We start from the raw sequence: 15374 nt of genomic DNA, 5'->3' as shown, positions 1-15374 counted from the left end.
CCATGTGCTCTCAAAACCCTAGTTCATCTCTTGTGCTCATTCTTGTACCGGAACCTCAGGTTGGTACATGGGGGTGTCTAGTAGTGTTGATTACATCTTGTAGTTTATTCTTTATGGTTTATTTGGTGGAAGATCATATGTTCAAATCCAATATGCTATTTAATACCTCTCTGATCATGAGCATGTTTATCACTTGTGAGTGGTTAGTTTTATTCTTGAGGCCACATGAGAAGTCGTGTCGCAAGTAGTCATGTGAAGTTAATATTCGATTGATATTTTATGATATGAATGTTGTGATTCCCTTAGTGGTGTTATGTGAACGCCAACTACATAACAGTTCACCATCTTGGAACCTAAGGGAATGCATTGTGGAGTAGTTATTAGATGGTAGGTTGCGAGAGTGACAAAAACTTAAACCCCAATTTATGCGCTATTCCGTAAGGGGCTGATTTGGATCCCTACGTTTAATGCTATGGTGAGAATTTATTATTAATACTTTTTCGTAGTTGCGGATGCTTGTGGGAGGGTTAATCATAAGTTTGAGGGTTGTTCAAGTAAGAACAATACCCATGCACCGGTCCACCCACATATCAAATTACCAAAGTATCGAACGCGAATTAACCCGACATGACGAAAGTGACTAGATGAAATTCTCGTCTGCCCTCAAGAACGCTTTGCCTATTATAAGAAACCGTTCTGGCCTATCCTTCACCACAAAAGTATTGAGCTACCTTGATTCACTTATTTTTACTATTGCTACTCTTTACTTGTTACAATTATCTTGCCATCAAACAACTTGTTACGACTATTTTAGTGCTTGCAAAAATTACCTTGCTGAAAACCGCTTGTCATTTCCCTCTGCTCCTCGTTGGGTTCGACACTCTTACTTATTGAAAGGACTACGATTGATCCCCTATACTTGTGGGTCATCACCCTACCATTCCATGTAAATTAGGATTTGCCACCTCTAAAATCTTCAAATAAACATCCGTTTTGTGCACTCGTACCACTCATGGAGCGACGGGGCAATCGATATCTTCCATGCTAAGTAAGTTACTCTCATGACAAGCGTTTATTCGTCGTCATTGCACGAGAGTGGTTGGTAAGAAGGATGCCCAGTCCTGCTTAATCAAAATTAAATTAACACAAAACTCTTTGGGGAAGTTGATATGTTGGAGGGCACCCGTGGACTTGGCTAGCCATGGTTGTGTATGGATGGTGGATAGGAGTAAAATCTTTACAATTCTATTTGGGAACAACCAATGATGAGTTTAGCATGGAAGATACTGAAAACCTTTGTCGTAACGTTGACAGTAAAGAACACCAATCAAGACCATATTTGCAAGCAAGCTTTTAAAAACTTGAGCTCTGGCACCTCTGCAAATCAATGCTTCCTCTGTTAAGGGCCTATCTATTTGCTTCTACAATTGAGTCATCACCCTCTTACTTACCACACCAGACTATAAAGCATTATTGTCATTTTTATGCATTTAGTCTAGCCAATGTTGGATATGAGTATGATTAGGATCTTTTCTATTCTGAATTATAATATTTAGTCACTACTGAAATCTCACAGGTGCTCTACATTTATGTTTTGCAGTCTCAGAAAGTGCTAGCAAAATAGCATGTCACCATATTATATCGTGATTGTTTTGATTTTTTTTGCATGTGAGATATCTTATTATTGCTTGCTAGTTGGTTATGTATTGCCATGATTGGATATGATGCTTAAAATATTATCATAGATGAATTTATTTATGATTTATGCTGAAAACTTGAACACTATCTAAGCATATGAATAATGACAAGAACAAAAGAGTTTGTAAAAGTTTTCTTTCTCACTTTCAGTTTATCGACTGAATTGCTTGAGGACAAGAAATGAGTTAAGCTTGGGGTAGTTGATACATGTCCAATGTATCTACTTATAAAAACAATGTTGCTCTGGTTTTGACCTCTAATTTGCATGATTTGAATGAAACTAACCTCGACTGATGTTGTTTTTATGACAACCACCTCGGTGTTATTTTTGTGTAGAAATAAAAGTTCTCAGAATTGGAAGAAACTTTTTGAGAATTATTTCTGGCATTTATAAGGATTGATGGAGCAAATACATGCTGGAGGAACGTAGCCACGGGTCCACAAGCCAACAGGGCGACCCCAGGCCGCGCCCTGATGGCTTGTGGGGCCCACGTGGCTCCTCCGATCCTAATTCCAATCCTATAAAATCACATCTTTGGAGAAATAAAAGAGAGATGTTAGAGCATATTTATCCGAATGTGGTTTTGGTAATTGATGACAATCCCTATGGACTAATGGTTGCCTTAAGTTACATTTGTAGGATTTGTCCATATGCACTCCTTGAAGTCCATGTGTTGGTTTCAAGGATTTTATATGATGACCAAGGTGGCATTAAAGGTTTTATCCAAAGATTGGTCATAAAGAGACAAGGTTGATCAAGACTAAGTCAAAGAGTGAATCAAGTTGATCAACACACAAAGCATACAAGATGTACCGAGAGGGATCAAGTGATCCAATGGTATGGTAAGCATTGTCCATTACGCTTTTGTGTATTAATCCATGGTCTTCGTGAGAGTTCTATGTGGAGTTAGATGTGTTTCCATGGGCTTGCATCAAAAGGAAGATCTCATTCAACCCATGAAGGATAACATCAAGTGGTGATCGTCATCAAGATTGCAGTGTGCAAGTTCAAGTGGAGCATCACGAAGATATCATGCTTGATGCTTTCCGTCCATTGTGGTGGCAATGGACTTGTGAAGATGTGCTGAAGAGTGGGTCACTCATGGTGAGTATGGGGAGCGATCAACTAGTCTTCATCAAGCCAATGCAATCAAGAAAGTGTTGGGGAACGTCGCATGGGAAACAAAAATTTTCCTACGCGCACGAAGACCTATCAACAGAAAGGTGGTCCATCTTGAGGAAGTCTAGATCGTCATCATCTAGCTCAAGTGGACTATGTGCAAGGTATAGGTTTGCCTCTGATAGGTTTTTCTATTTACTGTCAAGGGGGCTCTCAAGTGAGTAGCTTGATCGTATCATTCATTGAGATCTCAAACCATTTGCATCCTTGCATCATATTTCTTGGTTCTTGTTTGGTGATTCTCTTTGTGAGTTGTAGATCTTATGGACATCTTCAAGACAAGCTCGAGTTCATCGAAAACGGAGTCCATATGCATCTTCTATGATGTTTTTGATGTTGGGAGTTTTTGCCAGTTCTTCATTCATAGACGTTTCACATCTCTATATCATTGGCATTTTTATACTGCCTCTTCTCACTATGCAAAAGTTATGGCACTTCAGGGCAAGTTTTCTCTCTCAAGCGGAAGTACCGCTGGGGCAGAGCGGTAGTACCACTCTCGCAGTAGTGCTGCCCTCCCCTGTCGGCCTCTCTTCCGCTTATATTTCTGTTTTGGCTTCTTCGGGGTGTTTTTCCATTTTGAGCGGTAGTACCACTCCAGCGGCACTACCGCCCCGAGATCTTTGTCGTTTGCACGTTTTTTCTTGAAAGCTTCGTTCCAGCGGAAGTACCGCTTGCATGAGCGGTACTACCGCTTGTGCACATGCTGAGTGCATAACGGTTGGATTTCGAGGGACCTATTTAAGGGGGTCTTCTTCGCCAATGGTTCCCCATCCGTTGAGCTCATCTTATTCCCCCATTGTTGACCTTCTTAGAGCTTGCTAACTCTCAATACCTCCAATGATTCTTGCTAGTTCTTGAGGGAAAAGAGAGAGGAGATCTAGATCCACATTTCCACCAATCACTTTCTCCTGTGTGTGAGGGGAACCCCTTGGATCTTGATCTTGGAGTTATTTGTGAGCTCCTTGTTCTTCCTCTAATATTCCTCCTTAGCTTTTGTTGTTGTGGAAGGATTTGAGTGTGAGGGACTTGACCACTTTGTGTGTTCTTGCCATTGCATTTGGTGCATCGGTTTGACTTCTCCACGGTGATACGTGGAAGTGAAGTTTGAGAAGGTTATTACCCTTGGGTTCTTGGTACCCTAGAAATTATTCTTCATGGATGCTTTGGCGTCCTAGAAGCTTGGTTGTGCCTCGGAGCTCAATCATTATGGTACAAAGCTCCGGGCAAGCATCAGGGTCTCCAATTAAGTTGTGGAGATTGCCCCGAGCATTTGAGGTAATCACGGAGCCACAGTCCACTGTCGTGAAGCTTCGTGTTGTTGTTGGGAGCCTCAATTAAGTTGTGGAGATTGACCCAACCTTGTTTATACGGGTTCGGTGACCACCCTTAAGGGTCCCATAGTGGAATCATGACATCTTGCATTGTGCGAGCGTGTGAGGAGATTGCGGTGGCCTTGCTGGCATCTTGTGGAGAATTATGCCTCCATACCGCTCCAAATGAAGATTAGCATCCGCAAGGGTGTGAACTTTGGGATACATTGTCGTCTCTGTATGCCTCAGTTATCTCTTACCCGAGCCTTTTACTTATGCACTTTACTTTGTGATAGCCATATTTTTTCTTGTTATATATATTGCTATCACTTAGTTGGTTATCTTGCTTAACATAAGTTGTTGGTGCACATAGGTGAGCCTAGTTGTTTTAGGTTTTGTGCTTGACAAATTAAACGTTCTGCATTTGTTCAAGCCTAAACCATAATTATTTTAAAGCGCCTATTCACCCCCCTTTAGGGAACATCCACGTCCTTTCAAGAGAAGTTTTCATCGCATTTCATGAGATGGAGCCACCGCCACCTCCTGTTCTTCCTCTGGAGGGCTGATCTGGAGTCCGTTTGGGTCTTCGGAGAGGGGGATTCGTCGCGGTCGTCATCACCAACCCTTCTCCATCAACACCTCTATGATGCTCACCACTCAGAGTGATTAATTCCTTTGTAGGCTTGCTAGAAGGTGGTGGGATTTGATGAGATTGATCATGTAGTCGAGTTATGTTTACAGGGCTTGATCCCTAGTATCCACTATGTTTTGAGATTGATGTTACTATGGCTTTGCTATGCTTAATGCTTGTCACTAGGGCCCGAGTGCCATGATTTCAGATCTGAACCTATTATGTTTTCATGAATATGAGAGTGATTTGGATCCTATCTTGCAAGTTGTAGTTACCTATTACGTGTCTTGATCTGCATACCCCGAGGTGAAAAGGGATTCTTTTTAATGATTGTCATAGTTTGAGGAGTTCATGTATTCACCATGCGTTAATGCTTTATTCCGATTCTCTATTAAAAGGAGGCCTTAATATCCCTTAGTTTCCAATAGGACCTCGTGATTACCCACAAATATAGGGGATTGTTTGACTCCCTTTTCGATAAATAAGAGTGTCGAACCCAACGAGGAGCTAAAGTTAAAACAAATATTCCCTCAAGTTCTATCGACCATCGAGACAACTCTATGCACATTTAACGTTTGCTTTACCTAAAACAAGAATAAAACTACAAGTATTTAGTAGGTGTACTAGATACGTTTGCAAGATAATAAAGAAAAAGTAAATAAAAGTTAGGAGTTGTTTTGCAAGAAAATAAAGAGCATGGAAATAAGAGTTAGGGGCTGTTTAGTAGAAAGCTTTTTGTGTAACGCAAGAAAAATATTGTCCATAGGAAATTGTATATAACATGATAGATACTTATCATGTGCAATGAGGTAGAGGCATACGCTAACACACTTTTCGTACTTGGATCTTATGCACTTATGATTGGACCTCTACGAAGCATCCGCAACTACTAAAATCATTAAGGTAAACCCAACCATAGCATTAAACATCAAGTCCTCTTTACTCCCATACGCGCACTACTCCCTTACTCAGTTGTAAGTTTCTGTCACTCTCGCCACCCACTATAAGAGAATCATGAACATATTGCAAACCCTCCAGTGTGTGCCTCACGGAAGGCACCTTACGACAACACAATATCAACACACCACTCATATCAATAAAATCATATCACAATTAATATGTAGGAGAAAACTAATCTCCTCAATCATCATAGGCTAGCCACATATCATTGGGAAATAGTATGCAGTGTTGAGAACCATGTTTAAATAGAGAGTTACAGCGGGAAAAGAGGTGTTACACCGCTGCATAGAGGGGGAGAGTTGGTGTTAACGGCCGCAAGATTGTTGATGTTCATCATTGTCATGCTCCTTTCCCCGGCGGCACTCCGGCGCCACTGGGAGAGAGGCGAGAGATCCCCCTCCTCCTTCTTCTAACTTGGCTCCCCTAGATGGGAGGAGAGTTCCCCCTCTGGTCCATGGCCTCCATGGCGGAGGAGGGACAGGAGCCCCTCTGAAATTGGATCTCCCTCTCTGTTCTGTTCTATTTCGCATTCGTGTTTTCAGTCTCTTTGCCTATTCTTAAGTTCCCGGAGATCCGTAACTCCGATCGGGATGACATTTTTACACGATTTGTTTGCATAAATTATCTTTCTTGTGCCCAAAGAAGAGCCCCAACCGACTCATAGTGTGACCAATAGAGGGAAGGGCGTGCCAAGGGGTACGGGTCAGGCCCTGGTGGGCGGCTGTGGGCCTCCTTTACGTTGATTCGACCTCTCAAAAATCACTTATATTCCAAAATAATTCTCCGTAAATTTTTATCATGTTTGGACTTTGTTTGATATGGATATTCTACAAAACAAAAAAACATGCAACAAACAGGTACTTTCACATGATACTGGATCAATAGCTTAGTCCAATAAATCATATAAAATGTTGTCAAAAATATGTGAAAGTTTTATAATATTGGCATGGAGCAATAAAAAATTATAGATACGGTAGACACGTATCAGCATCCCCAAGCTTAATTCCTTCTCATCCTCGAGTAGGTAAATGATAAAAAAATATAATTTTTGATATGGAATTCTACCTAGCATAATCTTGAAAACATATCTGATTGTGGCATGAATATTAAGATACAAGTGATTCAAGGCAATAGTCTATCATTTGACATAAAGACATTAATACTCACGCATCGGAACAAACAATCGTGTCTTTCAAAATATCGACGTTAAATAAAGTTATCCCTACAAATCATATAGCGTGTCATCCTTGGTCTTCCTAGCATAAGGTATAAATCATGAGCACCCCGGTGTCAAATCAAGCAATTGGATCGTCCTTTTTAATTCGCTTCAACTTTTTATTACTCACTCTATACATGAGCGTGAACCATGGATATAGCATAAAGGTGGAATAGAATATGGTGGTAGGTTTAATGGGGTAAAAGGGAAGAAGAAAGTCCCGCACAACTCAGCGTATCAACGAGATATGGAGGTGCCCATCAATAGATATCAATGCGAGGAGTAGGGATTGCCATGCAACGGATGCACGAGAGCTATAAGTGTATGAAATCTTGACTAAAGCTAAGTGGGTGTGCATCCAACTTGCTTGCTCATGAAGACACGAGTATTTGAGGAAACCCATCATCGGAATATACAACCCAACTTCTATATGAAAAATCCCCACTAGCATATGCAAGTGACAAAACAATAGACTCTCTATATGAAGAACATGGTGCTACTTTGAAGCACAAGTGTGGAATTAGCATGCTGATACATCTCAAACGTATTGACTTTTCCAAACACTTTTGCTATTGTTTTGGCCTCATTCTTGCATGATATGAATGAAACTAACCCGGACTGACGCTGTTTTCAGCAGAGCCGCCTGTATGGTTTTCTTGTGTGCAGGAAAATGAATATTTAGACGCCCCGAAAAAATCCCATAAAAATAGAGAAAATCCACGCACCGGGAGGGACCTTGGGCCAGAAGATGTCCAAAGGGGAGCCACAGGGCCCCCAGGTGACCTGTTGGCGCGGCCTGCCCCTGGCCGCGCCGGGAGGCTGCCTAGGCGGGGCCCACCCCCTCTGGTTCCCTACTTTGGATCCTATTTTTACCCATGACGAGAAAATTCCAGAACAGAAGTCGTTTTGCAAGTTCTCGACGCGGAGCCACCGCCACCCTCGGTTATTCTTCGGGAGAGCTAATCTGGAGGCTGTTTTGGCCTCCGGAGAGGGGAAATCGTCACCATCGTCATCATCATCACTACTCCATCATCCTTCCATGGCTTCTCCCATCATGTGTGAGTAATTCCCTGTTGTAGGTGAAGGGGGTGGGAGAGATTGGATGAGTTAGATCATGTAATAGTTCGTCGGATTGTTGGGGGCATCTTGCATATCATCTACTATGGTGTTTATCATCTTTGCTACTACTTGTTACTCTTAATGCTTCTCACATTGGGCCCGAGTGCCATGATTCCAGATCTGAATTCATTATGTTTTCATGAATATATTTGTGTTCTAGATCCTATCTATGATTTGTATGCACCTATTATAGTCCGGAACCGACGATCCCAATGGTGACAGCTTGGGACACCAAAGGGGATAGGCTATAGTTTGAGGATTCCATGTATACATTGATTGTTAATGCTTTGTTCCGGTGCTCTTTGACAGGAGCACCTTAATCTTCATAAGTTCCTTTTGGCCCCGTTGATAGCGTTATGGTAGGACAAAAGATGTTGTGCAAGTTCTTGTTGCAAGCACGCACGACTACCTCGGGATACATACCTAATGTTTGATATATGCCTAGATGATCATTACTTTTCTATGTGCCTTGCCCCAAGTTAAATGCATGATATCTCTCATCCATGACCAACCATCCATCTCCTTAGCCTACAGTGTTTTAATCCTGCTAGTCACAAGTTACTTTACTTTCGCCGTTTTACTTTGGTTGCTTTGTCACTATTATTTTCGTTGCCACCATCACTCCATATCACAGTTGCTACTAATATTTTGTTGCCAAGCAAGTATCTTTCAGGTGCGATTGAATTGACAACTCAACTGTTAAAGCTTATAAATATTCTTTGGCTCCCCTTGTGTCGAATCAATAAATTGGGTTAACTTACCCGCGAAGACTGTTGCCCTACACTTGTGGGTTATCACATGCCCGTTCTATCTTTTCTCTTATTTTTTATCTTTTTTTCTTTCTATTTTTTCCTTTTTCTTTCCCTCTTTTTTTTTATTTTTTTTGTGGTGGGCTCATTTGGCCTCCCCCATTTTTTATTTTTCGTCCGGAGTCTCATCCCGACTTGTTGGGGAATCATAGTCTCCATCATCCTTTCCTCACTCGAACAATGCTCTAATAATGATGATCATCACACTTCTATTTACTTACAACTCAATACTACAAATCGATACCCAGAACAAAGTATGACTCTATATGAATGCCTCTTTCAGTGTACCAGGATGTGCAATGATCTAGCGTAGCAGGGACATCAAAAAACAGACAAGCCATGGAAATATCATGCTAGCTATCTTACGATCATGCAAAGCAATATGACAATGAATGCTCAAGTAATCAAAACGGAAGTGGTGGAAGTTGCATGGCAATATATCTTGGAATGGCTATGGAAATGCCATAATAGGTAGGCATGTGGATGTATTGAGGAAGATATAATAAGGTTCATGTGTGATAGAGCGTATCATATCACGGGGTTTGTATGCACGTGCAAAGTTTGCACCAACTCTCGAGGTGAGAAAAGGCAATCCAGAGTACCGTAGAGGCTAGCAAATTGCGAAAAGGTAAGAGTGCGTATATCTATGGATTCACATTAGTCACAAATAACTCACATACTTATTGCAAGATTTTATTAGCTCTCTCGAAGTAAAGCACTACTTTCATGACCCTAGGGAGAAGGTTGGGAGGAGTTAACCATCGCGCGACTCTGATTATAACATCAGAAAGGATTTCAATGAAGGATAAATTATGCTCCAACTTCATCGCATAACTAGAGACTATACTTGCATGCTTATGGAATCACAAACCTTAACATCAATATTCTTAATAATCCACAATCATCAACTAGAGCACCCACATACTAGTATCTAAATGTCGCAAAACTATTGCAAGGAATCAAACATATCACACTCTTGCAAGGATTGTATGACTAACCATGTAAATGACCAATTCCTTTTGACTCGCTAAATAGATATAAGTGAAGCATGAGAGTTTAAATATTTGTAAAAAAGACTAAACTCTAATAAATATAAGTGAAGTAGTAGAGCATTCTACAAATAACGGGTTTCTATATTTGGAGAAACAGGAAATCCAAACTTCAAATGATATAAGTGAAGCACATGAAGCATTCAATAAAGCCATACTCAAAAGATATAAGTGAAGTGCAATGATCATTAAACCGTGGACTATCTCATACCACCATGGTGCATAAAATAAAATTGAAAAATAAACACAATAGACGCTCCAAGATTTATGCATATCACGTGAACGCGATGAAGACAAAAACATATCGATACTTGTTGAAGAAATATTGGATGCCTTCCGAGGCATCCCCAAGCTTAGATGCTTGAGTCCCCTTGGATATTTACTCGGGTGTCTTGTGCATCCCCAATCTTGAACTCTTGCCTCTCCTCCATCTCCTCATATTGGGACCTCCTCGAACTTCAAACACTTCATCTACATAAAACTTAACAGAAAACTCGTGAGATTCGTTGGTATAATAATCAAATTACTACCTTAAGTACGGTTGAAAAACTTTTCATATTTTGTTTTTTCATTATATCTACTGTAATATAACTTCTCCATGGCTTATACCATCGATACAATTGATAGTTTCATCAACACGAGCAAAATAATGCATCAAAAACAAATTGTGTCACAATTAGGACAGTCTGTAGTAATATGAACATTGAACATACTTCTGTAACTTAAAAACTTATGAAAAGTTAGGACGAAATAAAATAATTTGCATAGCATTACTGTGTAAAAATTAAGAAACTTTTGATCTTCCAGGAAAAAATGTAAATTCACGCACGACATCCAAAGTTTCTGTTTTTGCACCGAACATACCAACAAGCAATCTAATCATCCTAAAGGCAAATCTTGGCACATTATTTTTATAATACAATGGATTTGTACAAGGGGATAATTATTTTTGTGAGAAACTCATGAAAAATTCTACATTGTTTCCATGAGCATGAACACAAGTGTTCAAGGTCGACCCTCACTTCTCCAATGCATAACCTTCCAATCGCTTCTCTTTGTGAAAAAGTTTTAGGGTCCCCTCTATTTTTTGTTTTTTGTTTTTAAACCTTTTAAAAGCACTCAACAGAAATAAATGACTATTTTGAAATTCTGGGTTGTCTCCCTTTAAGCGCTTTCTTCAAAGCCATTAAGCTAGGCACAAAGTGCTCAAGTAATGGATCCACCCGGATCCCAAGGTATATCAAAGCCAGTTTTAATTAACAATGATTTGTAATTTAGTAGTGAGCACAAAGCAACATATATCATGCAATTACAAAGTCTAAATCTCTTCCTATGCATCGGCATGTCATAAAAGAACAATTCATGCAGATCAAGTAAAGGCCAGTACATAGCATAAGCAGCTTCTTGCAAATTTATCGTGTTGGAAACATAAAGAGCTGGAGATGTAGTTCCTCTCTCATAATAATTGCAAGTAGGAGAAGAAAGCACATGGGTATTATATCCATCAAAATTGTCATGTGTAATGGTAAAACGCAACCCATCAATATAACCCTTAATAAGAGCAAACTGCTCCGAAATAATGAAGTTGGGAGAATTCAAAAAGATAATGGGACTATCATGTGTGGGTGCAATAGCGACAACTTCATTCTTAACATAAGGAAACAGAGCAAGTTCATCTTCCCAATCATAATTCATATTGGCATATTGGCCACAAGCATAACAAGCATCAATTTCATCAAAAAAGGATATTTCAAAAGAATCAACGGGATCATAGCATTCATCCTTCGGTATGTGCAAAGGGAAATTAAACAATGTATGAGTTGAAGAGTATCCCTCATTAGAAGGTGGGCACGGGTAGCTAATCCTCTCTTCATCTTTTTCATCTAATGAGCTCACAGTATCAGCAATTTCTTCTTCCATAGATTCCTGCAAAATATTAGTTTCTTCCAAGATAGCAGACACTCTCTCGATAAATTCATTAATATGGTCATTGTATTCAAAATTATCATAGCAATATTTAAGGATGGCAAAAAATGTAGATTCATATGGAATACCATCATAATTTACAATCAAAGAAGCAACTTCATATGCACCATTGAAAGCAACAAGTTCTTCTATTTTTTCCGCATCATAGTAACCATATATACCTTTAGCATAAGAGGCCAAGGTTTCATTATCGTTAAATTCACATTGAAAGGGAAGTTGTGAAGTCTCCATCTAGAGCAACAAGTATCAATAGTAGAAAATAAAGCTATAATCCTGGTTGGGAAGGGCCTTTAGTGCCAATTCACCAACCATGACTAATAAATAGAGAATAAAGCCCCACTTTAATACCGGTTGGCCAGGAACCGGGACTAAAAGTCCCACCATGTGGCAGCTAGCATGCGCCGATGGATAGGGCTTTAGGGTTTTAGGGGTTTAGGATTTTGGGGTTTGTGGTTTATTTTTTCTTTTCATTTTGTGTTTTCCATTTAATTATTTTCCATTTCAGACATATTTTATGCTACTAAATATACTATACATTATGCATATATAAAAGAATTTCTCGTACGACCAATCATATATCATTGATTTTCTCATACGACCATGCACACACATTTTATACAATTTTGGTATATACAATTTCTCCTACAATTTTCAAATCATTATAGGAAGGTGTTAGATGTAATGATATTCTTTGCCGGGAGATATGACCCGCTAAAGCAGAAATCCCGTAATTTCCTCTTGAAGTTCCCGTACGCGGTCCTTTGGTAGGAGCCTTTCCTTCATCTCCGTCATCTTTAAAGAAGGAGACCAATATGAATATATATTAGATCATGATAAAAAATTGTGAATAGTGTTTACATACCCAACGATGTCTTTCATCTCTGCGCCGTTCGGTCATAAAGTGAACGTTCTCGCAAACGTAATATGCACATAAATTAGTCCCTTGTTCCTACTTCTTCACTTTACGAGAATATAATTCAACCAGATAATAATCAAACATGAGAATGGTATTGAAACTAGAATTAAAGAGATGCGTGAACGTAGCTAATACTACTTAATTACCAGCTTGGACCGTCTCCATTTCAACTTTGGTTGCCATGCACCGACTTCCTTTTTGATGAACTTTGTCCAAACCCTGACCGACAAAGAAAATGTATTAATGAGTTATTAATTAGTTGATATCAGTAAATGAACTAAAGAGTGATCATTATTGAAATTACCTATCGAGCATCAAAACCAGTCTCTTATATTCATTAGGGTCTTTACGTAGTGAGTCTAGTGTTTCAACACTTCCCCCGTCAACTCTAATGATTACCAGGATCTAGTGGAAATTGTGCACATGTTTATATAAGCGGGCATGCATAACTCATCAATTAAACTTAACATCGAGTAAGCAAAAATAGAATTTGTAGTACAAGATAGTAACGCTCACTTGAAGTTATACGAAAATAGTTTTTATATTCACGTATTTAGTTCCTTCAAAAACCTTAGCAAGTTATGCTTTGAGTCTTTGTCGTGGTTTTTGAACGTAATTTCATAAACATTATTTGGGTCAATGAACCCAATGTCATAGACTCCATCTCTTTTGCATTCAAAAATCTTCATTCTGCATAATAGCACCCAAAAGAATATAGTGAGGATAATTATAGGCAATGAAATAGCTGAACTAGAGACTTAAATTACAAAAAAAGAAATCACTAACAAACAATAGCAGCTGACGATAGTACAGTCGAGTGCGTCTTGATTGAATAACTGAAAAAGTTCTCAAAACTCAATCTATAGATCCTTTGCATGGAAGTAATGCTCTTGCGGGACTTTCACCATGAGCCACTGTCACCCCAGCTTTACTTCTCTCACGTACTACTCATGCAATTCGTGCATTTGTGTTGATAGAACCAAGACCTCCTCCAGCCTGACTAGAGGTTTCCCGTGGACATATTTCCATGCAAATTTTGTAGCAATGGGGATTTGCTCGATGCCTAGGAGTTGATCAACACGGAGACCTGATTGTTTAGCGAGAGTATTGGTTGTCGCCTTATCGGTACTCACCTTGAGCGAGGGGATCGATTGCACTGCATGTTCTTTGAGCCGAGGAACAGTTTTCCCGCTTTTATTACTACATGTAAGGCTCCACTGTTGATGTTCCTTTGCATGAAATGACTTGCTAATAGAGCGTTCATAGTTGTGAGATAGCCTTTGCGCCAGGGGTCGCTCTATGGGTTCCTCACGTATTTTCTCCTTTGGTGGTTTCGGTGCGAAATGGGCCTTCAATTCCGCATCCACTATTAACCTGTTTTCCTCCTCGGTCATGTCGTAAGCCAACTTCTTTTTGGCAGGAGGCTCGGTTTTCTTCTTTGGTGCTCTCTTCCGATTTGGAGTCCGTGACGTGGTCGAGATCGATATCACGGACTCGCGCTGGGCCCCATCTCGGGGAGGGGTACTGGAGTTGGTTCACCCGGCAGAGATCGACGTGGACTCGCGCTGGGCTTCATGATATCTATGTGGGATACTGGAGTGAGCTCACGTGGCAGAGATCAATGTGGACTCGTGCTGGGCTCCATGACATTGATGTGGGGTATTGGAGTCGGCTCACGCGGTGGAGATCAAGGTGCATTACTCCTTGCGGGAGTGGGTCGCCTTGGTGCCGAGTTTGGAAACACAATGCATTCCTTTCTCCATAAAATGATAGAATGTGCAACTTCTCCTAGTCTCTCCTCCCCTTGACCTCCAGGAATGTCAAGCTCTAGTGACTCATATCCAGGAAGAATGTCATCCACCCCGACTTTAGCATAACCAGCTGGAATCGGATTGCCATGGATGGTTGCTCCAGGTCCACTTGGTAAAGCAAAGCTGTCCGCGGCCTGCATGGATATGTTCTTCATTTTCTGGTGTAGCTCATAACTTGTCCTCTCTTTGATATTATCCATGGGGTAGTGAGTCAGGAGTGCATCATCGGCGAGGACCCCCGCGGAACCCATGCTGCTTTTCCGTATAGATGGGACGGCAGTGTCATCCAATGATGGATCTTGTTGCTCCAGCTGTTGAGATGCCCTTTGCTGGCTAAATGTGTCTAGTTTCTCCTGTTGCCGCTTTACTATGTGGAATAACTCCTGGTTACTTATTTCTACCCTTTGAATTCGGTCTGCATCCTGCTTATTCTTTCTTGCATGACTTCTTTAAGTTTCCTTCCACTCCACAAACCCCTCAAACCACGGAACAAGACCTTTGCCTTGTGTTCGTCCCGGGTGTTCAGGATTCCCAAGGGCGCGTGTAAGCTCGTCGTTCTCTCTATTGGGCTGGAATGCCCCCGTTGCAGCATCTTCTATCGCTTGAATTAAAGCGTCCGAGGCATCTTTAAGATTTACGTTTTCGAACATTTGCCTTGTGTTTGGGTCCAACTTCCCCCCATGCGCATA

The 15374-nt window shown here is 40.5% G+C and overlaps 1 protein-coding gene across 1 annotated transcript in view; it reads right to left on the bottom strand.

Moving 5' to 3' along the window:
• Positions 1-14936, bottom strand: part of LOC123441483 (protein LURP-one-related 15-like) — a 37324-nt gene extending 22388 nt beyond the window's left edge. The window contains exon 1 of the mRNA XM_045117900.1: positions 14684-14936. Within this exon, the coding sequence (XP_044973835.1) occupies positions 14684-14936 (253 nt within the window). The remainder of the gene's footprint in view (positions 1-14683) is intronic.
• Between the last annotated feature and the right edge of the window lie 438 nt (positions 14937-15374).

The sequence above is a fragment of the Hordeum vulgare genome, chromosome 3H (assembly GCF_904849725.1).
Source record: "Hordeum vulgare subsp. vulgare chromosome 3H, MorexV3_pseudomolecules_assembly, whole genome shotgun sequence".
Lineage (NCBI taxonomy): Eukaryota > Viridiplantae > Streptophyta > Magnoliopsida > Poales > Poaceae > Hordeum > Hordeum vulgare.
Note: the sequence above shows the minus strand (reverse complement) of the source record. Positions and strands in the feature narration are given on the sequence as shown.